At 31.8% G+C, this 25,724-nt stretch overlaps 3 protein-coding genes across 3 annotated transcripts; 1 reads left to right on the forward strand and 2 right to left on the reverse strand.

The window, feature by feature from the left end:
- Positions 1–4,167: 4,167 nt before the first annotated feature.
- Positions 4,168–5,328, forward strand: LOC21389211 (ethylene-responsive transcription factor 8). The gene is made up of 2 exons (XM_024167979.1): positions 4,168–4,560; positions 4,645–5,328. Exons 1-2 carry the CDS (start codon positions 4,372–4,374, stop codon positions 5,044–5,046), a joined length of 591 nt encoding a protein of 196 aa, XP_024023747.1. The 5' UTR covers positions 4,168–4,371; the 3' UTR covers positions 5,047–5,328.
- A 6,317-nt stretch (positions 5,329–11,645) lies between these two features.
- Positions 11,646–14,472, reverse strand: LOC21389212 (probable WRKY transcription factor 21). Its single transcript, XM_010101781.2, has 3 exons — positions 12,959–14,472; positions 12,729–12,854; positions 11,646–12,097 (listed from the first exon to the last, which is right to left on the reverse strand). Exons 1-3 carry the CDS (start codon positions 13,744–13,746, stop codon positions 11,953–11,955), a joined length of 1,059 nt encoding a protein of 352 aa, XP_010100083.1. The 5' UTR covers positions 13,747–14,472; the 3' UTR covers positions 11,646–11,952.
- Positions 14,473–21,864: 7,392 nt separating this feature from the next.
- LOC21389213 (signal recognition particle 9 kDa protein) lies at positions 21,865–24,989 on the reverse strand. Its single transcript, XM_010101782.2, has 4 exons — positions 24,793–24,989; positions 24,322–24,390; positions 22,676–22,769; positions 21,865–22,205 (listed from the first exon to the last, which is right to left on the reverse strand). The coding sequence occupies exons 1-4, from the start codon at positions 24,862–24,864 to the stop codon at positions 22,129–22,131; spliced, it is 312 nt and encodes a 103-aa protein (XP_010100084.2). The 5' UTR covers positions 24,865–24,989; the 3' UTR covers positions 21,865–22,128.
- Positions 24,990–25,724: the final 735 nt, after the last annotated feature.

Genomic DNA, 25,724 nt, shown 5'->3' on the forward strand with positions numbered 1-25,724 from the left:
GGTCTTTCAGATTTACACTCGATTTTATTTTTATTTTTTATTTTTTAGATGTCACACAGATAATTTTTAAAATTTTATTTTATTTTAATTTTGATCTTTTCATCAACAAGACATTAAAATTTAATAGAATATGTGTAAATTAAAATTTAAAAAGTAGAAACAGTTAAAATTTTAGATCTATCCGTAGAAATTAACTTTTAGTTTTTTGTATTGTTTTAGTCTATAAACTTTGTATGTTTTTAATTTTAGTTCATAATTTTTATAGATTTTGTCAAATATTTAACACCAAACTAATAGAAAAAATGAAACTGAAACTGAAACAAAATAAAATCTCAGAGACTAACTGTGCGTTATTTGAAAAGTTATGGACTAAAGTGTGATTGAGACTAAACATTTGTAAAATTAACCCTAAAGTTTACCTTAATCCTGTTTTGGTTTTTAATTTTTAAAATGTCTCATAGTTTGTTCTTGAAATTTTATTTTGTTTTAGTTTTGGTCTTTTAATTGAGTGTTAAATTTGTTATGGAATTAATGTAAATTGTGGACTAAAATTAAAAACTGTTCAAATTTAAAGACTATTATGGAAATTAACTTTTATTTTTTGGATATGTTTCTAATTTTGGTACTTAATTTTTACAAGTTTTATCAAACATTTAACACCTAGCTAACGAAATGATCGAAACTTAAACAAGCAAAATCTCATAACCAACTGTGAGACGTTATAAAAGTCATATTAAAGTGAGATTGAGAGTAAAATTTAAGTACTATTTGTGAGATTAACCCTTTATGTTATTTGATAGAAAAGAAAAAAAATTAAAAGAACATATGATAATTATTTATCTAATTATTATATTGTTAATTTTACTACTATTACTAATTTATTTAGGAGGTAAAATAATCTCCTTAGCTTAGATTTTGTGGATTTTTCCCATCTCTCATCTCCCAACTAAATGGTAGATTTAGGAGACATTTGGTTCATGGATTAGAATCATGTGATTAGAATCATTTTCAATTTACGTGTATTTTTTGTGAGAAAAAATATTGTAGCAAACCATTAACTATTATTCAAATCATGGTTTGAATCCTCCAACCAAACATTCCCTTATTCTCTCTCTGTCTGCCACTTTAATTCCTCCATCTCTTTTCAAAACAAACACACTTTTAGTAAACTTATCCCGTTTTTATTGGTAAAGCAGTAAAGTAAATTTCCTTTTTAATTGTGGGTCTTTCTACCACAGGGGTCTTACCAACAATATACTTTTTTAACTTTAGATTTAATTAAAATCATTAAAATCATATATAAAGATAAAATATTCAAAATTGATAAAATCTTATGCATATTTGATAATTTAAAAATGTCCTTTCTGATAAGATATTTTTTAATACATTATAGGCCAGTTTGGCATTGTTGTGCTGTTAAAAATTAATGTTGTTGATGTGCTGCTAGTTAGAAGTTGTTGTGACTATAATAAACATATAGGTATTTTGTAAATTTTTTTCAAAGTTGTTGTGAATACCAAAAGTAGAAATTTAAGTGCTTGGTAAACTTAAACTATGTACAAAATTACTGTAAAGATGTATAATGACTAAAATAGACATACTTTAACACATATACTTATAATTAGTTTTATCTAGATTTTTATAGTCAATATTCATAATATTTATACACCACAATACTAAAAAATTTGATTTTCATTTTATTAATTAAGATATCTCTAAAAAATAAATTAATTTTATTCAATGAGATAAATTATATATCTGTAAAGAAATTAAACAGCGTAAAGAACTGAAAGTAAATTATTTTTCAAACTTGTAACATTATAATAAAAATATACTATTAAAATTTAGCATAATATATTTTTAATTTTTAAATAAACATTTAAAATAAAATATACTATTTAATTTGATTTGGAAGAAATAAAATGAATTGATTGAGAATTAAGTAGTTTTATTATTAGGGTCATTTTAGTAAATTTGGACAATTACAGCTTCTGATGTGGTAAAGCAACTCCTGATATTCTTATTAAATTTTACCGTGGGGCAGCAATTTTTAAAAACTACTAGATAAAAATAAATTTTGTCAAACACCTTGATTTACTGTAGTTTCCTAAAAAAAAATTTTTAAAAAAGCCTCTAAAAATAATGCTAAACGTTATATTAGAATTCTCAGAGGATTTTATAACGTCAGAAAATGAATTATAAGCAATAAACTACATATTTAGAGTGAGAATATGTAGTAAATTTATTGTAAGATAGAGGTAGGTGATAACTCCAAGTGTAACTGGTGGAGTCAACGGATTGGATGATGGAAGGATTGGAAATTGATTATTGTAAGATAGGACTAGGTGATTACTCTAGGTATTGATCGTAAATTCTTACCAAAAATTTGTGTGTACTTATGTTGGCCGTTAATTAACGCACTAAACAAGTCATTTGTAGAAAAATTAGAGGAAAAAAAATCCTTTTAATAGAGTATTATTTGTTGAAATTGTCGATAAATGTATCATTATTTAACTTTAATAGCACGATACGCTTTGACACACAACATCTTAAATTTATTTACGCTTTTTAAATTGATGTAAGACCTTATAATGATAGTTTTTAATTGTCGTCATGTTTACTAGTTTGTACTTGTGCCAATTCATTAACTTAACATTTTTCCCAAGAAATTATCTATGTAATGTCTTTGAAAATGGCCATAACATTGGAAATATTCTAACGCACTAGGAAGCTTCATAATATGCTTAAGTTTTTTTTTTTTTTTTTTTTGAAAGGGATAATATGCTAAGTTCAAGTGCACACAAATCACTTTTTTTTAGTAGCGATGTCGAGACGGTCGGAGAATTATTTTAACTATTTAAAAGAGTAATTCTAACACTTTTAAAATTGAGAGACTATTCTGACATATGGTATATATTATAAGATCCCGTTTATTTTCTATGCTTGAACATATGATTCTAATTTTACTAGTGTTTTTCATCTCATGAAAAATTTGAATTTAAAATTTTTTTTAATAAAATTTCTACGTGCGAATTAAATGGACCTAAAAGATCTTAACTAACGCAAATTTCCCACCACGGGAGACAATATTTTTAATGCTATAGCCCTTTTATAACATACCTTATGTTGTCAAGATAATAGCTCCCTACTTTTATCTCTTTATATGTGCATGTTTATGTTCTCTTTCAAGGACCTCATTTTCTTTTCTTGGGTTGACCGTTAATAAGGAAAAATGAAATTCCTCCCCCCCCAAAAAAAAGAAAATAAGCAGAAATAATTTCCCCCACAACCTCCTAGGGAAAAAAAAAAAAAAAATCTTCTATTGTAGGCTATCTATAAGTAGTGTGTCTTTTTCTTACCTTGTCATAGAATTTATTTAAAAAAAAAAAAAAACCAGCAAGAAGATATCTCTTCTTTTAAATTCACTTTTCTGGGTATAAATTTAATTGTTAATATTCAATAATTATAAATCATGAATAAAAACAAAGAAAGAAATATGAATGCACGAATATGATAATTCCAAATATATAAATTTGACACTTTCAATGACAAAGGTTTATTCGTCCTTTTTGATACTCTAACGTACGTAAATGTTTTGCCCGTTCAAGATAAATGGATAATTACATATTAAAACTTTTTTTTATGAAGTAACATATTAACACTATTTCAAATGAAAATGAGTAGCTTAAAAAAATTGTATTTCTTAAAAAAAAGAAAAAAGAAAAGGAAGAAGAAGAAAAAAAAAGAAAAATTTAAGTGTGTGTGTGTAATGACCTCATTCACTTCACAAATTTAAATTTTTAATTTAAATTAAAATATAATATTTTTTTAAAAATATTTTATTGTAATAAAAAAATTAAATGTAATATTTTTTAAAAAAATTTTACTGTAAAAATTAAAAATTAAAAATTTAAATTAATAAAATAAATGAGACTAATGTGTTTCAGGAGAGAGAGACTACACAGAGAGAGGGAAGCCGTCAGTTTAGGATGGCAGAATAAAATGATGGCCATTTGTAAAAACATCATTACGCATTTACGCCCCCCATATCTTCCCATTCCCATTCTCGCACGCTTGATTTTAATGCCTCACCCCATAAAATAAAAATTGTTATTATCATTTTCACAAAAATATATTCCAAAAGAATAACAAGACAATCAATTATTAAATTGAAATATCTTTTAATTTAATATTCGAGATTAGCCCCAAAAGCTGTCGGTATTAACCCAGACTGTCTCCTCCTTATATATACCCCCACAAACCCTAACTTTCTCTCTCTGTCTCTCTCTGTCTCTCTTTCTCCCGCCTCCATTTCTCTGCGTATTTAATATTAACCCTTTGCCGTACAGAGGAAATCGACTCACCATCACCATGGCTGTCGACTCACTTCGTCTGCGCAAGACATCGCCACTCTCCATGGCCGCCAGCGGTGAGCCTCAACCTGAGAAGCCGGCGGTGGCGATTTCCAAGGAGTCGTCGCCGTCTCAGTTGAGAGGCGAAACGAAGGAGGCTCATTTCAGAGGCGTACGGAAGCGGCCGTGGGGCCGGTTCGCCGCCGAGATTCGCGATCCGTGGAAGAAGACGCGCAAGTGGCTCCGCACCATCCACACCGCGGAGGGGGCGGGGCGTGTGGTCGCCGCCGAGATTCGCGATCCGTGGAAGAAGACGCGCAAGTGGCTCGGCACCTTCGACACCGCGGAGGAGGCGGCGCGTGCGTACGACGAGGCCGCCAGGAGCCTCCGCGGTCCCAAAGCCAAGACCAACTTCGGCCACGCTCCGCCAATTCCGATCGCGATTCCGATTCCGCCGCCGCACGCCCTCGTCGTCAACGGCGGCGAAGCGTTCGGAGACTGCGTGAGGTTCTGGAGGCAGCCGGTGTACTTCGACGGCGGGGCGCTACCGCCGCCGATGGCGCCGGTGAGGTCCGAGTACAAGGGATACAAGCTTGAGAATGTGGATGTGGTGGTGAGTGAGCACGAGAAGAAGATGAGCAAGGAGAAGAAACCTTTCTTGTTCGATCTCAATCTGCCGGCGCCGCTTTTCTGAGCCGCCGGAGACGGTGGCTTCGGTAAACGGGAGTTGGCTGCCCACTTTCCCCCTTTTCTGTGAAGTTTCAATATTTCATTTTTGCCCCCGCGTGGTTACTTTTATTTCCATTTATGTACAGCTTGTTTGTGGCCAAATGTTTAGTAGGGCGGGGTTAGCAACCTGTTTGTCTATTGTTATGGTTGCTTCGTGTCTTACGCCGAGTTCGGGAGTTTTTGACTCGATCATAACTCGTTTAAAATCTTAGGTTTGATAAAAATATCCTTAATTTATGAGTTGAGTTAACTCGGAATATCAACTGTTTGATAACTATTAGTACTTTTTATTTACTTTTTTCTTAGTAACGTATGCTTTTATTTTGCTTGGCATTAAATTCGTAAGGACTAGTAGAAAGAGAATGTGATTAATGAGAATCGGAACCCAATATGGTAGGCGTAGCATTAACGATATCATCTTGGTAAAAGATAAGATTACTTAATAAGAATTTAATCAAATATAGTACAAAGTGAAATTTGACCATCAAGTTGTGTATTCTTAAAGCATAAATCTTGATCGCCAGCCTGCCTAAACGTTACATGAATCTCTCGCTAATCAATGAAATCTTGGGTTAATAGAAACCTTAAAAAGAGGGCAACAACATCTATGGTGAGGTTCCTCTTAATAGCTCCTGACCCAAAAAATAAAAATAGAAATAAGAAATAAGAAATAAAATAAAAAAACTTTGATAAGGTGTGGTGTTGATGTCTGCAACACCTAGCACTAGCAGGGGAATTGGTTTTGGAATTTTCTTGATTGGATTTTTAAGTCAAAACGCGTTTATTACAACGGAGCAACAATGTGTAGAGTCCTAATTAACAATCATTACAAGGAAAGGTGGTCAATACTCAATATTTAGAATTTGCTTCTCTAAAAGAAAATTAGATTTTGCACCTAATTGACATTTGTGCACTTAAATATGTTTTGTGAAATTCAAAAGTTAAGCTCTTGCAGCTTAAATTGGTGGTAAGTAAATTAGACGACTAAAAGAATGTTTAGTTAGAAAATTTAAATCATAATTTATAATTTATTATAATATTTTTTTTATAAAAAATACACATAAATTAAAAATAATTTTAATCATATAATTTTAATCTATAAATTAAACGTTTTTAACTTTATCTCGTGACTTGAACATATCGCAAAAGAGGACTGACCAGAGCAATTATTAATACAAAACAAAAGCGGAGAGAGAGAGAGAGTTGTGACGACTGCAATTGAAGGACCAAAAAACCTGATTGGATTTAGGTACTTTTTTCGTAGACTTCTCTATCTATAATATCACTTTAGAATAGTTAGATGTGGTGGGGATTATATTAGATTAAAAAATATATAAAATATATAATTTTTAATAGAAATTTAATCATTAAAAAATAAAAAATATTAGTATTTTATTTTAATTGATTTTACAAAAAAAACTCCTTCACATTATGTTCGATAGGGTGAAAAAAAAAAGAGTAAAGAAAATAGATAAGATTTTTAGAGAGAAAAATAAAATTTTAGATTGTTTGGTAGAGAAAAAATGAGAAAATAAGAAAAATAAAATGTGGCCCATCAATTTTTAAACCTTCTAACTTTAAGAAAAAAAAGAGAAAAAAGAATTTAACAAATAAATGAGATATAAAATAACAATTATAACATTCACTGTTCATCATATTTTTATTTATATTAAAATATTATTATAAAATAACTTAGTAGACGTTTAGTTTTTAGATTCAGAATCATGATTAAGAACTAATCTCATTTTACGTATATTTTTTATGAAAAAAAATATTATAACGAATCACGAATTATAATTCAAATCATGACACAAATCTCTTTTCCAAACACAAATTTATTTTACTTTTCATTTTTTTCTATCAAAAAACCATTTTAATTTTTACACATAAGTATTTTAATTATTCTTCTTTCTTCTTTTCTATCCATTCTACCTAACAACACGTTAATGGAAAAAGGAGCCGCGTTTTTGCTGCTTTTTAGCTTTGAAACTGTGCAGATGCGGCGCCCACCACAGGCACAGGCTGATAATTCATAAGTCGTGCAACTCAGGGTTCAGGGGTGAGTGAAGATGTCGTGAAACTCGGGTGGGCTCTGTTTCTTTGTGTTGACTAAGACCAATGCCCTATGTATCTAACCAGAAAAGTCTAATCCTGAATGGTACCACTCTATAAACAGCACTTCGGCTGAATATATAAATATATATATATATATATATATATGTATGTATTGAATATTGATAACTACTCCAAATGAGGGGCCAAAATGTTATAACACATTCATTCTTAGTATTATCTTCATTTAGGAAAATTTTTAAAAATACATCTCAAATAGAGCCTCTTTTATTTCTACTCTTTAAATGTTAGCCCATAATTTCTATCTTTTAGAGTATAACTCAAAAAGTAGAGTTTTTCAAAAATAATACTTTTAATAGTCAAATATTTAATAAGATAAAATCTGTAATTTTCTCTTCATATATAAATACTAAGCTAAAATAGTAACATGGGACCTAGCTCTTAAACCTTAAGGATTGAATATTAGATCCCCTAAAGTAAGCAACTTATGTCACAATAGTCTCTCAACTTTAAAAAGTTTCTAAATTAGCTCCTCAAATCATCTCCACGTGATAATACCATCATTCCGTTAATAAATTGTTAAAAATAATAGTTAAGTGGTTATTTCACATGACTAAGAATTAAAAATTAAAAAAAAAAGAACAAAACGCGTACAGACATACATCTTAGTTTTTTTTTATTTTTTTTATTTTGAGAACTTGAATTTTAGTATTGTTCTTCCCACTAATTGGTAACATTTGGTAACATCTACTTAAAAGTTATCCTTCAACAATATTAAAGGCTTACTTAGAAAAACTTTTATTAGATAAATTTAGCATATATTATGTACACACACCAAATTTAATAAAAAGAAAATCTATATAAAAAATACTAAGTTTTAATTTCACTAAACCAAGTTAAAGAAGCTGAAGATGAGAAAATTCAAACTCTTAACTTTAAGTTAAAAAAGAATGATCTAGTGGATGCTTGCAATTACATATTAATACATTAATTTATTATTGCATAAAAATGTTCCATAGTGAGATCTTATTTCCAACACCTTTTGTGCTAAAAAAAAACAGAGAGAAAGACATATAGTTCGTTATTGTTTTATATAATCTTAATATTTGTGTCATTCTAAATATAAATTTGTACCATTTGAGATAATTTTTTATTAATTTATTAAAAGACATGTTTTATTATGCCACTTTCATTGCATAAATGTTAGTTAACATTATTATAAGTTGTATTTTTAGCTTTTTTTTAAAGAAGCATTTATATATATATATAAGAGCACTCTTATTTATTCAAAGATTAAAATTTCATTACTCATTTATTTATTTAATGAGACTTATTTTAAATTTTAAATTTAAATTTTATCACATTAAAAAAAATTTATAAACAATTACATTTAATTTTTTTTATTATAATAAAAAACTCTCATACATTTTAACTTAAATTAAAAATTCTAACAAATAAATTAAACAGCCTATGTCATTCATTTCCTGATAAAGGAACTCGGTTTTAATCGTTGGTTACATGACACTGTTCCCAATAACAAATAATATGATTAGCCTAGCCTGGTATTCGAGTTGAAGTAGCTCCTACGACCACCACTAACCGACCGAATCCCGATGGCCTTTTTGCGCCCTATATTTCTGACACCAACCCAAATCCTCATTTAACTCCCCATTTAAGTAATTATTATTTTAAATTCTTTTAATTTATTAATTTATAATTTATAATTTAAATTAAGATGTGATTTTATATGAAAATTTTTTATTATAATAAAAAAATTAAATATAATTATTTTTAAATATTTTTTATTATAATTAAATTAAATTATAAACTCTAATCGATAAAATAATTTATGTGGCGTTTGATAGAGAAATTCATACCTTAATTCGAATAATAATTCATAATTCACTATAATATTTTTTCTTATTAAAAATACATATAAATAAAAAATAATTTTAATCTCATAATTCTAATTTAGGAACTAAACGTCTCTATCTTTTTTTATTTTCTCTTCTCTCTTCTTGCTCGCTCTAGTCGAGTTTTCCACAGGGTTGACCCCTCTTTACTCTATTTATTCACGTGTCATTCACCCGGCTTGCGTTGTGGGGTCCACTGTATAATTGTACGGTACTTTTTTCTGTTTTTTGTGACATCATATACGATATAGAAAATATATAACAAGTCTGAGCACGAAACGACATCATTGACTATTCCTGTTTTGTGATCGTCAGGCCTGATTCTATTGGTTGGATTATTCAAGCAGGCTTTACTCTCACGTTTGTTTTTGGGTCTCATATGGGCTTAGATCATCTCACAAAGTTATTTCCTGATGGGATTGGCCCAATTAGGGAATTGGGTTGCGATCCATAAAGAAAAGACAACTGCATCCACTTTCTAACCTCTACTAGTCATATTGAAATATTGTAAAAAATTAAAAATATTTACAAATAACGAGACTAAAATAATTATAGTAGTTATTTAGTATGTTTTTTAATAGCTTAGTTACTAGGCACTTCGTAGCATAAAACGCGACAATCATCATAATGATTAGTTTACAATTATGATATTTTTAAAATATTCTAAAAGAAAAAAGTTATATTTCAATTCCAATCTAGTAAAAATTACTAGATTAAGGCCCCGTTCATTTCGTTGATTTGAGTTTAAAATTTAAATTTTACTACAGTAAAATGCTCTCACAAATAATCATATCAAACTTTTTTTACTACAGTAAAAAACTCACATAAAGTCACATCTCAACTCGAATTAAAAACTCGAATCAACGAACTGAACGGACCTTAACTCAACACGGTGGTAATAGAATAAGATCGTGTAACGGTGTAATAAGATGTAAGAACTTGAAAAGTAACGTTTTTAACACATAATTTGACCATTAAATTGGAAAGAAAGGGGAAAAGATGAAAAGGTCGGTCAAAAAAGAGGAGCCGAATCATTATTATATACTTGGGTAGCATTTTCTTACAGTGGAAAAGATTAAGAAAGCTTAGTTGTGAGGACCCGAAAAAAGTTTTAATATTCTTTGTTTCACTATATATGCATTTGCTTGGATGGGTGGTTCTCATTAATTACGACTAATTGTGATATAAGTAAGTAACCCATTAGTAAGTACTATTACTTGTTTTAATCAAAGGTTTAGAAATTGTTGCAGCAACCATAATTACTCTCTTTGAAATCTTTGACTCTAAACCTCATTCAACCATTAGGTGGCTTGGCTAATATGACTGCCATTTCACGTAATTGACTTCAAATTCTAATTTACTAAAAAATCTCCAACTCGTGAACAAATTTTTTATTACCTTAAATCTTTAACTCTAATTGGGTCTCACGAGAAAAACAATCTCGTATGAAGGTTGATGAAAAAGATAGAAACCCAATCGTTTTCACCCTAGGAATGTTTAGTAACGTACCCAAGAAACATTTTTTTTCCCCCCCTTTTACTTAAAATAAGCAATTTTTCTCAACAACCCAAGAAGGAATTCATACAACCAAGCAGGTTCTTGGCTATAATAACGCCTTTTAAGTAACGGTTATAACTTAGGGCATGACTTGGACCCAAAGAATAATTCTGGGATTCCAATGGAGGAATAATCTTCATATCAAAAGGTTGTGGGATTATTGCTTACATATGTTGTTGGTCCCCTCATTATTGCCTTCCCTTGTTTGAGAAGACTCTTTTGTGACCTTGACAAGTAGAATATCTCTTCTTTCTCTAGCAAAGAAAAGTTGAAAGAAACTACCAAATCTTGAAACAAAGTTAATTCGCTACAAAAGGGCTTCTATTGGCTAGACTCGCCAGCATTCTCTTACTTTTTAGTTTTTTTTTTTTTTTTTTTTTTTTTTTTTTTTTTTTTTTTTTTACCAACTATTTGCAATAAATGATGAATTGTTCACCGCCAAGAATTTGAGAAACAGGAAAAGAATTTAATGCACGTTGACAAAACCAAATCCTACTAGACCCAATTCATGTTTGCAGGCCAAATCAACATGCTTCGACATAAATAGTCATTAAAACATTACAGCTCACACTCGTAGGAAAGTCCAAACCCCTCAAGAAGACACTTAAATCCCATCGCTCATCTACTAAAAAAAAAAACACCAATAACATGAGGGTAATATGTCCAAATTTGGAAAGATAAGCAAAAAATCTTAAGTCTAAATTTGGAAAGATAGTTGAGTACAATTTTCCTTTCCTTAGGAATGATATTCTTTCAACATCTTACCTTCCCAAATTATACTAATACCCAATTGTTATATTCTAAGCCTATAACCAAAATTGTCAATTGAAACTACGAAAATTACTGTGAATGGAGTGAACTCTTGCACCTAAAGCTACCAAGAAATTCAAAGGAGTCTCAACCCCACATTAAAGAACTAATAAACTCAAAATCTGATAAGGAGTTGAAGCCTAACGCTGAAAGAAAACTAATGGCAACGTAGTCATAGTTGAAAACTAAAATTTTACCAAAACGAAAAGCATTCCAATGAAATTTGCTTGCTTAAGTGATGGAAGAGTTCTGTTCTTACAGTTAATTTTACACCACCCCCAATTCTACAAAAGACTTCTTCACTCAATCCACCACAAGGCCTTGAAGAGCCAACGCCTCAAAAGGCACCAAAAAGAGAGGAAAAACAAAAAAACAAAATGCCCCACTTATGTATCCCCCCCATGCTCTAAACCATGCAAAATATGTACAGGAGCATCTCAAGCCAATCGCGAATATTGAGTTTCATGAGCCGTTGTTGCAGTTGGCCTTTGTCATTGCGAAGTGCTCCTACATAAAGGTTAGGTGTTTGCAGACTGAGGTTGTATCCTTGGGTGGTTATGTTCTCCTTCATAGGTCACAATGAGCATGGAAGGGTCTTCCAAGCACCGCTCAACATGCTTCCTCGCCGGACAACCTCTCATGCTGCTACATTTGTAGTATCCCCTGAACAAGTTTAAGAGAAAATAATTAGTTTTATTAGTTAAAAACAGAGTTCTATCTTGTTGATTCCGTCTTCACCCAGCTTCATATCTCTGAAAAGAGAATAACGATAGAATAAGAATTTTACGACCGCTGGAACTCAGCACAGATGGTAACTTATACCACTTTAAAACAGAATGTTTTCCGATCAATGTCATTGTCTAAGGTACTAAGACCGAATCTATATACTGAGGACCTGTACTTATTGCCATTCCAGTGAGGGCTATTGCAAATCACAAGCATGGATATTGTTAGCACCGTATTAACCATAAAATTTCAATTATTGCCATGACGAAATTTAGGGAAAGGATGAAAAGAAACAAGAGGAAAACCAGTCTCCACAAAAAGAGGAAAAAAAAAAACAAGTCATAAAAACAATACTATAGTAAATCGATCTCAATGCACATTATCTATGCTAATATTATATGGAAAGATTCTAATTTCCCATCAAACGCGAAATTTGTAAATTAATGAGAGTAAATTTCGAGTCCTGATTATACCATAAACGTATCAAATATGGACACAAATGTTAAACTTCAAAAAAAAAAAAAAAAAAAAAAAAAAAAAAACTTTCACATTCGGATCTTAATTATACCTAGGATGAGGAGAGCCCTTGATTGGCTTCTGGCCGTATTTCCTCCATGAATAATCATCAGGAGGGATATCTGCAAGCTTGTTACTAATTGCGGGCACCTTGATTGATCTTTTCACCCTATGTTTCCTGCCATCACAGAAAAACAAATTAAAAAAGAAATCTATCTTCTCCTTTCATAAAAGGAAATGAAAAACAAATCCAACTAGAACACACAAGGAAACAAATTCAACCTCTTCTTTGAGCAGTGGCATCTACCAGAGCTGCCACATTTGACACTCCCATCCTCTCCCCTCACAGAACACTTCCTCTTGTGCTGCGAATTCTGATCTGACGAGCGAGGCGCTCCGATCAGATGGAAGGCGCTCCCGTCCAAATTAGCCACACTTCCATCAATACTCAAGGAGGAAATGAAGGACCGAGTGGATGACATTGTTGGCGTGCAACTAGAGCTATCGAAATTCAGGTTTATACCGCTATTGCTCTTTCGGAACAACATTTCGGCTTGCTGCTTCATCTGCTGCTGCTGATGAAGCAACAACCTCTGTTGCTGCTGCTGCTGCTGATGAAGGAAGTGATAGTGAGCAGCCGGGTTCGGTTGTTGGGAAAGTTGGATTGGGTTTTTCCCACTAGAGCTCAGTTCCAAAGAAGGGTTTCCCAAACACAAGGAGCTTTTGACATTTGAGCCCATTTCCTGAAGTGAGTTTTCAGGAAAACAACTAGATTGAAGAAAGAGAGGAGTTTTGGATGGTGTTTGGTCTGTTCCAGTTCTACTACAATTAGGGTTGTCTAAGAGGATGCTTTGGGGCAAAGAGATTGGAAGCTTCTTAAGCTTTCTGACTCTGGCATGACCTAAACCAGTGTTGAGAAGAGAAACAACTCTCTTGAACCTAAAAACAGCCTCCCCAGTTTCCACCACTAAATTCCTACGCTGAACTTGATCTTGGGGCTGAGACAAACTACTCAGAACTCTATGGCAGCTCTCAACGGCTGCTTTGTTTGCTTCTTCAACTTCCTCCATATTTAAGCCCCCCCAACAAAAGAAAAATCCCTAATTTTCAAAACTAAAAAAAAAAAAAAAGAAAGCTTAAACCTTAACAAACCATTATAAAGAAAAGAAAACTTTTAAATATCAGCTACAATCATAGCTTCAACAACCCAAACAGATAGAACAAAGACCCATTTTTTCCCCCACCAAATAAACACCCAAATTATAATTAAGATCAAAATCAGGAGAAAGGAAAGGAAACCCAGGTGAGAGATCACAGATTGTAAACAAAAGAGAGAAAACTGAAGACGAAAGTTTTTTTTTTTTTTTTTTTTTTTAAAGGATTGAATTTCGAGAGAGGAAATTGGGAAGAAAAGCAGCAGAGGAGAGAGAGACCTTCGTTGGACTTGGTGCTGTCAAACCCTAGATTCGGCCCCCTCCATACATGCTTTTGAGAGATTGAAAGGTGTGAAAGAGAAGACTTTGCTTCGCTTGGCTTGAGAAATTCACACTGCCCTGCTGACACCCATTAGAATACAAAGTCCCCATCTTTTACTTTTTATTAAAATCCAAATTTCTGAACAAAGAGGAAGGAGCAATTTTTTTTTTTTTTAATTTTATAAAAAAAGAGGCAAGATTCAAGAGGAGAGAGAGGGAGAGAGAGCGAGCGAGAGAGAGAAATTGGGGAATTTAAATAAGAGGGAAAAAAAATGGAGCAGGGGATGCTCAGAAATGGAACGAAACTGCCGTCTATGTCACAGATTTAAGGTGGGCCCCACCAAAGACCTTTGTTGTTCCTTTTCTTCTCCCAATTCAACCTTTCTTTTTTCTTTTTCCTTTAAACAGAAATAAGGGGAAAAAAAATTGAAATTGAAATCCCTCCTGAGAGAGAGAGAAAAGAGAGAGAGAGAGGAAATGAAATCCTCATCACCAGCTAAGCTTGAGCTTTACTAGTTCCCACGTATACTGTGGGCTTCGTTTCTTGCGGTGATTGGCTTAGTTCAGAATTATTTTTTTATTTATTTATTTTTATCTTGTCTAGATTTAAATTTTTAATTTAAATTAATATGTAATTTTATATAACAATTTTTTTAATGTAATAAAAAAATTAGATGTGACTTTTTATGAGAATTTTTAACTATAATAAAATTATAATTGAAAATTTGAATTGATAAAATGAATGAGACTTTTATTTTTTAAAATTTTCTAAGAGACCATAAAAAATAAATTATTAATCGTTAAAGGCCCCGTTCACTTCGCTAATTCGAGTTTAGAATTTGAGTTTTTCTACAGTAAACAACTCTCACAAACAATCACATCTAACTTTTTTGCTACAGTAAAAAGCTCTCACATAAAATCACATCTCAACTCGAATTCTAAACTCGAATCAACAAAGTGAACGGGCCATTGTACTTTTTTAATCTGACGTAATTTTAATAAAATTTAATAATTAAAAGTTAAGTCCCACGAAGCCTGCTAATTTTTTTTTTTTTTTTTAGAAGTCGTGAGTAACAAAAAAGATCCAAAACCAAGTGCCTATAAGGAAAAAAAAAATAGTAATAATTCTAACAACAAAACAAAGTAGTTTAACATCACAGCAAAAGAAATGAAAAAAAAAGAAAAAAGAAAAAAGGGAGGGCTTTGCATAGGTTACACTTGTATTAGGTAATTGCATTGACCCTTTTGGACATCGGAGATTTGCTACCCATCAGATATGCCCAGCCAATTTTCATCCTCCTAATTTGACTTTGTAACTGATAAATCTGCAATTTTTATTTTCTGTTTTCTTATCACTGTGGGAAGTCATTAAAAGTTTCTAACCAACAACATAATTACGTAACAAACACTAGTTGAAATCAGTAAACTTATTCTCATAACCATAAAGATCAATAATATATTGTTTAGTTTGTTTCTTAAAAAAAAAAGTTCAGTATTTTTCATATTTTCAGATTGTATGTCAAGTATGAAAAAAAAAAAAAAAACTTTATCTTGCTATGTTTACCAACATTCAAATTTAAGTGCAATTTAGTTATGATAGAGAGTGTCATTATGCATCCATCAATGAATTACGGTTTTTTTCTTTAATATTTCTAGGAAAAATTTATTGCTATTTGCCAAACAAAAGGTACAAAATTTTATGTGGAAGATGCCCCATAATTTCAAAAGTCATTAACACATAAATAATTATTTGTTTCACAAATTCAAATCTATAAACCAAATAAGTTTCAGGCTTAAGGTCCCGTTCTTTTCGCTGATTCGAGTTTTGCTACAGTAAAAAGCTATCAGAAACAGTCACATCTATCTTTTTTGCTACAGTAAAAAGCTATCAGAAACAGTAAAAAGCTGTCACACAACATCATATCTCAACTCAAATTAACAAACCGAACGGACTTTTAGAAAAAAAAAATCATCAAGCTTCCTGAATTACGATCACATCCTTAATTCTTTGTATTTATTTTATAAGAACTTTTATAATAAGAACTGTTATTCTTTATTAAATCCAGTTAAAAGTTAAATTAAATTAAAAAAATAATACATATCTGAAGGAGACTGATAAATAAAGAACATCAATATTTAAAAAAAAAACACCAAAGAAATTCACTATTTTATTATGATGAAATGAGAATTTCATTTTCAACATAAATATTAGAATGTCATTGGCGCAAGAAAACTCCATGCTATGATTTATTTTGTCGTTCTCTCCTCCTTCCTTTTTTTCTTATCTTATGAAGAAATTGATTGTATAATAATAAATAATCTGAGATTATTTATAGACACGACTAAAGATTGTCATAATCAAAACGCATTAAAAGTCAAAGTAATTGATGATTAAGAATATTTATACGATGACAAGGCAAAACAAAGTCGTGGGCAATAAAAGACCGAGGGGAAAAAAAAATAATAGTGACAATATTATTATAATGAAATGGCAAAGACTATAATTTATTATAATAAAAAAATTAAATATAATTATTTATGAAAATTTTTTATTATAAAAAAATTCAAATTCAAAAACTTAAATTGTTAAAATAAATGGGTTATTGATTTTTTATTTTGCTTTGAAGAATTTTTCCCTTTGTGTCTGCGCGGCTTTATCAAAATATCCGTCATTCGTGGGGCCCACGCGCTCAGACCAGTACTCGAGAGCATCCTATATAGCCGTTGCCTGAGGAACTAATCAATTTACGCCACGTGGCTATTTGTTCCTTAAAGGTTGACACGTACCCCAACGTATTGTTTGACTGCCAAACTTTGCCCGTTTGCTATCCAGCGCCGGGTGGCGCACTGTTAGTTCGGCGACTGACAGGGTGTGGGGCCCAGTGGGTCCCAATGCCGTTGACTTTGGCTTCCTTCTCTCTCTGCCCGCAACTCCGAAAGTGGCGTAATCAGGTACTTTAATACCTAATTATGTTTATTGAAGGAAGGAATTGATTGTAATTTTAGAGTGGTGATTATTTTTTGGATTAGAGTAAACTTGAGCGAGCGTGTTTCAGTTTTATAAATGTCCAATGACCAAAATAGCCTCATATGAAAACGCACCTTTGTATAATCAGTGGGGTTATCTTTGGAATTTCTCAGGCGAATTAGAAAAATAAATCGTCCCACTACTAGGGGAGGATAATGCAATTATGACCCATATAAGTTGTTAATTAGCATGATGACCGCCCTTTTAGAAACGCGCTATTCCAAAATAATAAAATAACGAAACAAAACAAAACACAGAACACAAGACTAAAGTACACATGTTTTATCCTATCAACACAAGAAAAAAAAAAAAAAAAAAAAGTAGTAACAATTTGGTTATGTTTATAGGCTAACAGCTCTAGTAGAGTATGATTTTGTGATTGATTAACTCGTATAGTTCACTAAAAAAAAAAAAAGTATATATAGTTCCAAACTTGATATTTTAGTTATAATAAATCTATTTCAAATGAAAAAGAAAAAGGAGGGAGAGAATCAACTGTCTTGTCTCGTGAATATTTTCATTAAATAAAAAAATGGAATTTTATAGTATATGGTATAAAAACGTATTATGTTAATGATGCATGATTTGGACTATCATATTTCAATTAATTTACGGCAAAAATATGTATATATATATTATTTTAAAAAAAATTGAGTATTTTTTATCAAGAAAAAATAGACATTTATAGTACGGTACAATAAAACTTGGTAATGCATAATTTGGAATGTCATATTTTTAGGATAGCAAGAATTATGTTGTAATTGTAAGATTTTTTTTGTTTTAAATCATAGCATAGAATTCTGAAAAGGAAAACCAAAAACTACCTGGACATGGTGAAATGGTATTTTCTTGCTAGCAATACTTCAAATTTTACTATGTATGGCCGATAAATTATTTGGAACTTGGAAGAGCACGAATGCAATCACATTCGATAAGAATTTATGGGGCCATATTTCTTTCTCTAATTGGACCCACTTAAAGCTTGAGCATGCTTTTTCTCTAGATTTTTGGGGGTCTAGATGCAAACAAAATTTGCAATCAATAATTAGGTAGTTAGATAATTTTCCTAATTTTAGGATAGCAGATAAGTCATTGTCAATGCAATAGAAGATGAGATGGGTGAAGAAAAAATAAAGAAAGATTGATGACTTTTTAGATGCTAATTTTACATCGAATAGTTACAAAAGAAAGAGAAATGAATTAGAATCCTAATGTTGTCTGTTGGCATATAAATTTATAAAGAACAAATGGATAATTTAAGTTTCTTGTAGAGCTAAACAGAGTCAGCATTGTATGACCCGTGCGCTGCTTGTCAAATTCTAAATATTACTCTATAGGTGGCCCATGAAGTTAGAGCAAACACAACCAAATAATTGAATTAACATAACTCCTGAAAAAAAAAAAAAAAAAAAAAAAAAAAAATTTTTGGGGAATTATTGTTGTTATTGATTAAAATTGTAAATTTGGGCTGGGTTACCGGTCCTAAGCCCATTACTGTTGGCTTGGGTTCGGCATGAACTCGGACTGTGTTGAGATTTTGAGCGTAAAATTATATGGGTCGGGTCAAACCACCCTAAAATGCTTTTTTATTTGACGGCAAATTTTCTACTCTAATAATCTTTTTGGGGAGATTTGAAATCTCTCGTCCAATTTAGTCTCTTATTTTTTTTTCGTTCCTGCCAAATAATTATCAATCTTTAAAGGTTCGTTTAGTACGATGATTTAAATCAGGGTAATTCTAATTATGATTCTAGAACCATAACCATGATTTATGATTTTACGTTCAAATCATGATTCTGAAATCATGATTCAGAATCAGAGGTTTGAATCACCTTGAATCAAGAGGAGGGTGGTTTTAGAATCATGAGTAATTCTGGTTTAAGTGGATGTTTGGTAGAGGGATTCATTCCCTGATTCGAATCATGATTCATGGTTTGCTACAGTATTTTCTCTCACAAAAAATTCACGAAAATAAAAAATGGTTCAAATCACATGGTTTGAATCCTCCAACCAAACGTCCTCTAAAACATCACATCAGATTTTGAATCATGATTCAAAATCATCCAAATCAAACACTGATTCTGAATCATGATTCAAAATAACTGTAAATCAACACTGATTATAAACTAGGATTTAAAATCATAATTCTGAATCCATCTACTAAACACAACCTAAATCCTTTTACTCCCTCACCTGTACATTCTTCCACTTTTCGAAAAAAAAAAAAAACCCCTCTAAAAGGTAAAATATTTGTACAGCGTTAAAGGGCTCGTCACTAATGCTACTATAGCATGACAAAGGCATTAAGTTTCTGTTTCTCATACATAAAGGAGGAGAAGAAAAGGTAAGGAATCAAAACACAATTATGAGTAACAACAGAAGAAAGGAAAAAAAGAAAAAAAGATGGGAGCCTAAAGCAAGGATTTTAATTGGCAAAAATGTAGGATCTCAATTCTCATCTTTACAACGTTTAAGCTTGGGAAACAACTCGGTTTCATGAAGTTAAAGTGTTTAACTTTATCCTAAAATGTACAGCCATGCATGAAAGCGGGAAATCTTTTCCCCCTCGTCCAACGTCTCCTATATTCCCTCTCAAAAAGAATAAATCTTTATGGGGCATTTCCTTTATTCTTTTACTAATCACTGAGCTTTTGTGTAATAACAATATCTGATGTTAACAAATCAAATCCGTTTCTTTTTGATATAAAAAGAATTAGGAAATGACATTTGGCAATCCCATTGTCTTTTTTTTTTCTTTTTATCATCTGAATTTGGTAAACACGAAACACATTTATCCTCTTTTTTTTTTTTTAACTTTTTCAGAAAAGGAATTACGTAAATAAAAGGACAATTTGAGATGATAATAAGGACCAATCTAAACCCAAAAGCCCCCTTTTGAAAAAGCAATACTCTCATTTCCCAAAAAATTATCACATCATTCTTCTTGCCGGAGAGTAAAGACAGTCTCGTTTACTTTACGGATTTAAGTTTTTAATTTGAGTTGAAATGTGACATTTTTTGAAAATTTTTTATTGTAACAGAAAAAGTTAGATGTGACATTTTTTGAGAATTTTTTACTGTAAAAACTTAAAACTGAAAACTCGAATCGGTGAAATGAACGAGACCAACTTGTTTAATTATCTCTAGCTTAATGTTGAAAGATAATAGTCTACCGGGGAATCAAAAATGTTGTGTGCTTATTAATACCAACAAATGGGTGTTCGCAGAGAGAGAGCTCTGACTGCCCCACACTCTTCGTAACAAACCTTATTATTCATAAATAAAACAACCGGCTTTGTCCTTAGCCTCTTATACAACAAAAACATTCTGTCCCAGTGACAAATCTGCCTTTATCTGATTGATGAGAAGAATATTTTCCCATTTGCCTTTGTTTTCTAATCATGCATCTATCTCTGAAAATTTTGGAAAAAAAAAAAAGTTGAACCTCACGATCTTTAATGGCACATGGATCTAAACACTTTACTCTTTTAATGCCCCCCCTAATAAAGTAAAAGAAAGTAAAGTAAAGAGAGGGTGCTTCGGGATCTGGTGCGACAGTACGACCATGATGGAACACTTATCTTTGGAATAATAATAAGACAGGCTCTTCTGAATTTCACAGAGCTCGTGCATATGAATTATGGCCTTTGCCCTGAATTCTTTGGAGCCAAAAGTTGGGACATCGCACCAAAACTATACAAGTGTTTCTAACTTGTATCAATCTCTACAAAAGTGTTTTTGTGGTTAAAACTAAGAAGAATGACCATATGGGTATGTAGTCTGCCGGTATATGTTCTAGTCTTGTTCGGTGCCCTACCCTTTATCGAAATCCAGAAGAAGAAAGGAAATAAATAAATAAATAAATATTATCTTGAGAACAATTGTGTTGCATTGGCTGCTGGCTGGCTGGCTGGCTTGGATATTATTGAATACATACTTTCATTTTCAAAATGGTTCCTTTTTGGATTTTCTTTGCTTTCAATTGCTGAGTGTGTCAAAAGTAAGCTATCAAGTATGTACAAACAAAATTGACCCTTTGAAATTTGTTCCAGAGCTTCACGGACACTCTTAACACTACCTGTGAATATTGCAAAAATTCACTCATTTTCATTGTCAAAGTGTTGATGGTCCTATTTAGTATTGATTCCATTTTTATTTTTTGCGTTTTTTAAGAAAAAAAAATGAAAATATCTCCAAAATGACGTTTGGCGCAATAAAGACAAAAAACAGAAATGAAAACGATTTTTTGATTTAGTGTAAAATGAAAAACGACTTTTAATCGTTTTTTATTTTTTATTTTCGTTTTCTCCTCTCGAGCAGAGAGAAAGAGAGAAAGACATTAATGAATTTTTTATACTGAAAATAATATCTTGATAAAATTACCAAACGCATTTTTAAAAATGAAATTGAAAACGTTTTCATTTTTATTTTCATACAAAAAACAAAATCATTTTGAAACGAGTTCCAAACGCGTCCAATATACTCTCTCTGGAGCCATACACCTTGTTTTAAGGATATTGTTCATCAACACCAGTACCACTTATAAAGTCTAATTATTCACTCATACTAAATTTTATGTGAAAATTAGGTTTAAAAATTTCCACAGAAGTATTGCATTCAAATACCAACTTCCTAAGAGTGGTATTCTTTTACTTCACCCTATTAGGCTAGTAATAAAAGCCAGAGCACCAAACTTGCAAGGATTCATTAGTTTTGAGAAAACACAAATATAAACCAATTCATGCGAGTAAAGAGAGTAATACTTGAGGATTTCAAGTGAACCAAGACCAAAAATTGCAAATGAATAGCTTTTCGAGTCCACTTGAAGAATTTGAAAACACTCGTGGACTCGCTAAAAGACATTGCAAAGATGATTGGCAAAATTTGTTTCAAAGTGATCCACGAGTCAACAAGATTTGTCAAAGGACTATACTAATTGGCCAACAAAGTTATTGTTTCCTTCCCCTTCCTTTCTTGATTGGCTGTGCATCCGTCTGCTCCTTGCCGGTAACTTCGGATATATCCGCTGTACAACAAGAGAGAAAAAGGACGGTTAGTTTCTAGATGCACCAAGTAGGACAAAATACACTTCAAATTCGAAGATATATTTACACCAGGGCGCCATAAAAAACTTCTAATAAAGCTACTTCGGTTCCAGTATAGCTAAAGAAGCACTAACCAAACTCCAATCTATCCTATTCCCTAATATCCTAAAATTCTACATGCATGTTCAATTTGAGAAAGAACCGCGCAGGTAGTGTTCCTTTCATGTAGATTAACATCAAAATCTGCTAGTAAGTTCCCATAAGGCTGTACATAGTAGAACCTACAGAATTCAAAGTACTACTAAAACAGCTCATTTCATCAAATGTCAGACTAGTATTTAAATATCATGAAATCACTCCGATTTATGTCCTACTGCAATCCATGACAATAATCAGATTTGTACTCCCACAGAAACAAAAAGCTAAAATTTAGCGAAAGATTATACTATACCTTCAGGACCTCGAGCCATCAAAGTGAAAAATATGTTATTGAACTTTTCCATCTTTTTCGCCTCTTGTGCTTGGTCTGTCTTAAACTTCAGACACTGAAAAATACATAAGCATAACTAGCTGAGTGATTCTATAATAATATAGAATGATAAACTTATGTTCCTCATACGACAGGCTATACAATTTGACCACACCTAAATATAGATTACTCTTCTTTTTTTTTTGGGCCAAGAAAGGTAAAACCTAAATCATGAGAACGACAAACATCAATGTATACGCCAATTTATTTATTTATTTTTTAAAATTATTAATGGTGTCTGAATCTCAGTTTCATATTTCCAGAAGAAGGTACGTGCTTGTTGCATTTTAATAACTTAAACCCTGTGTCTCAATATACACAAAGGTGATATGGCGTTACATTGTTAACAAATGCATAAAGCACAAGCAGTATAGGCCACGAGGAGATGAAGGTAACTCGTGTTCCAGTGAATACATCCTATTCTTTGTGACTGCTCTGCAGGCTTGACTTTTTCAGCTAGCCCTTCCTGTGTCTAAAAGGCTTGCTCCTTCCTAACAAGAATGAATAAGAAAGGAAAGAAGAAAATGCGATGGACTAACCAATCGGCAGGAATTCCCGAGATTGAGAGATTCATAGGGAAGGATGCCAAAGAAGGGCTAAGCACGAAAAAGGATACAATAAGAAGCCTAATTTCCTTTTTTCACTAGAGTATGGACCTGAGTTCATCAGAGCAGTTTCTAACATGCCTAAACTCCCTGCCACCGTTGCCTGACCTCGATTTAAATTTGATCCACCATGAAGAAATGAAAGGACAGTAAGAGAAATGTCAAACGTTACTGTACAACATAGCAGTAAAAATTGTCAATCATCATTTGAGATAGAAATAGAAACTGTCACTTTCTGATCCATTTCCGATCACTGGTATTCTTATATTCAGATTGGAGAAAAATTCCTACTGGCACAACTCAAGCGTAAATAATTCTTCCAGAAGGACCAGAACTATAACTAGTGGGGCATATTGATACAGTTCATCCTCTTTCAAAAATTAAAACTTTAGAGATCCAAGACAATTCCTAAAATGAAAGAGATACGAAGAGAAAGCAACCATAAAAAAGCTCACATATCTCATATTAGTACAAGTAGAAATTGTATTTTTCCGACAAATATATGTTTCACACAGGAAAATTGCAGGACACTTCTGTAATTGAGATGGCATCTAAATCGAGACAATAGGCACAAGTACCAGATCTCTTCACAAATCAAATCATGATGGATATCAGAGGAACTTCTAAAGAGGAAAAAGAAAATACCGGCTTGAACTTTTGCCTATGAGAATCTATCACCAAACAATATGCAAGCCTTATGACGACAAACACAACATAAAATTGATCGAGATTACGGACAATCGAACGTGGCTACATGAACAACTGAAGTTACTAAAGTACAATGAGAAAGGTAAAACTAAAACCTGCCTTCTTAATCGTCCAACAACATAAATATAAATATAAATCACTGACATGAAACCCGGTGAAGATAATTGAAATATTACAATCTATTTTATGTACCAAGATCAATCACTGATAACAATGACTGAAATTTTAAACCACAATAAGAAAAATACTCATTACCTCTCTATTATCGGTGACCTTGAGAACAAGTTTACCGTCACAATGTCTGTACTTCATCAAATATCGTGTCTACATATGCACATTATCCATAAAAATATGAAAAACGACATGAATTAGTCAACTATCAAAGGTGGGGGAAAAAATCATAAGCCAGAAACAAGCAAAGATATAATTGTGAGAAAAAAAAAGTACATACAAGATGAAATCAACTGCGACTTTTGGGACTTTTTACATGCATTTGAACCATCAAATCAATAATTCAGGGTTTCTGAATTAACACCTTGCAATGCTTATTCGAAACCATAATCGACTTGAAATTGAACGTAGGAAAAAAAAATTGGGGAGAAGAATCAAGAATGTACGCTTATTGGATAGTATATTAGGGAATAATAATCCAACAATTTCTAGGCTATCAAGAAGAAAAATAATTAGGGCAAAAAAGGAGGAAAGAGTAGAGGAAAAATAACGCACAGATTCGGGATCGGCACGGAACAATTGTACGGATCGCTCGACGAACTCATCCCAGGAAGTTATATAAACCATTGCGTCGATTAAGAAACAATGAGAGACGGAGAGAGGATTGAACAATTCAAGAATCTGCAGAGGTCGTGGCTTTCGCAGTCCAGCGGAGAAGAAGATCGCCCCGGCACTCACTCTGGATGTGTTGGGCTTTGTGCGCAAGGAAAATAAAAGGGTCATTTTTTCCCCCTTTTTCTAAAGTTAAAAAAAAAAAAGAAATTTAGAAACAGTATTTTTGGATGAAAAATGAAGCCATATGTCGTTTTCTTTCTGTCTCGTTTACTTTACTAATTTGAATTTTTAATTTAAGTTAAAATGTAATATTTTATAAAAATTTTTTATTATAGTAAAAAAAATTAAATGTGATATTTTTTAAAATATTTTTACTGTAAAAATCTAAAACTGAAAACTTGAATGGTGAAATGAATGAGGCTTTCATTTTTTTTTTTTTTTGAATTTTCAAAGTTCGAATTGTGTTTCATTGAAACGACATAGCACCTTCATTATTGGCTGTCGTTTATGTAAAAACGACATGTAAACTTTCATTTTAGAACAGCTGAGGTGTGTCGTTTTTAAATGACAAGTTGGTAGAAGAAACGACATAGCGCTTTTTCATGTTAAGTTTTCTGTCGTTTGAGGAAGAAATCCTACTAAAATTTATCTGCAACATTCTATGTCGTTTATTGAAAACAATGGGTGCGTTTGGAATTGGTTCCAAAACGTTTTTATTTTCTGTACGAAAATGAAAATGAAAACGTTTTTAGTTTCATTTTTGAATTATTTCTAAAAATGCGTTTGGTAGTTTTATTTAGAGATTGATTTCAGTTTTAAAAAAAACTGAAACTGCGTTTGGTGGTTTAATTTTTGAAAACATGTAATAATAT

The sequence above is a fragment of the Morus notabilis genome, unplaced genomic scaffold, assembly GCF_000414095.1.
Source record: "Morus notabilis unplaced genomic scaffold, ASM41409v2 Scaffold1229, whole genome shotgun sequence".
Classification (NCBI taxonomy): Eukaryota; Viridiplantae; Streptophyta; class Magnoliopsida; order Rosales; family Moraceae; genus Morus; species Morus notabilis.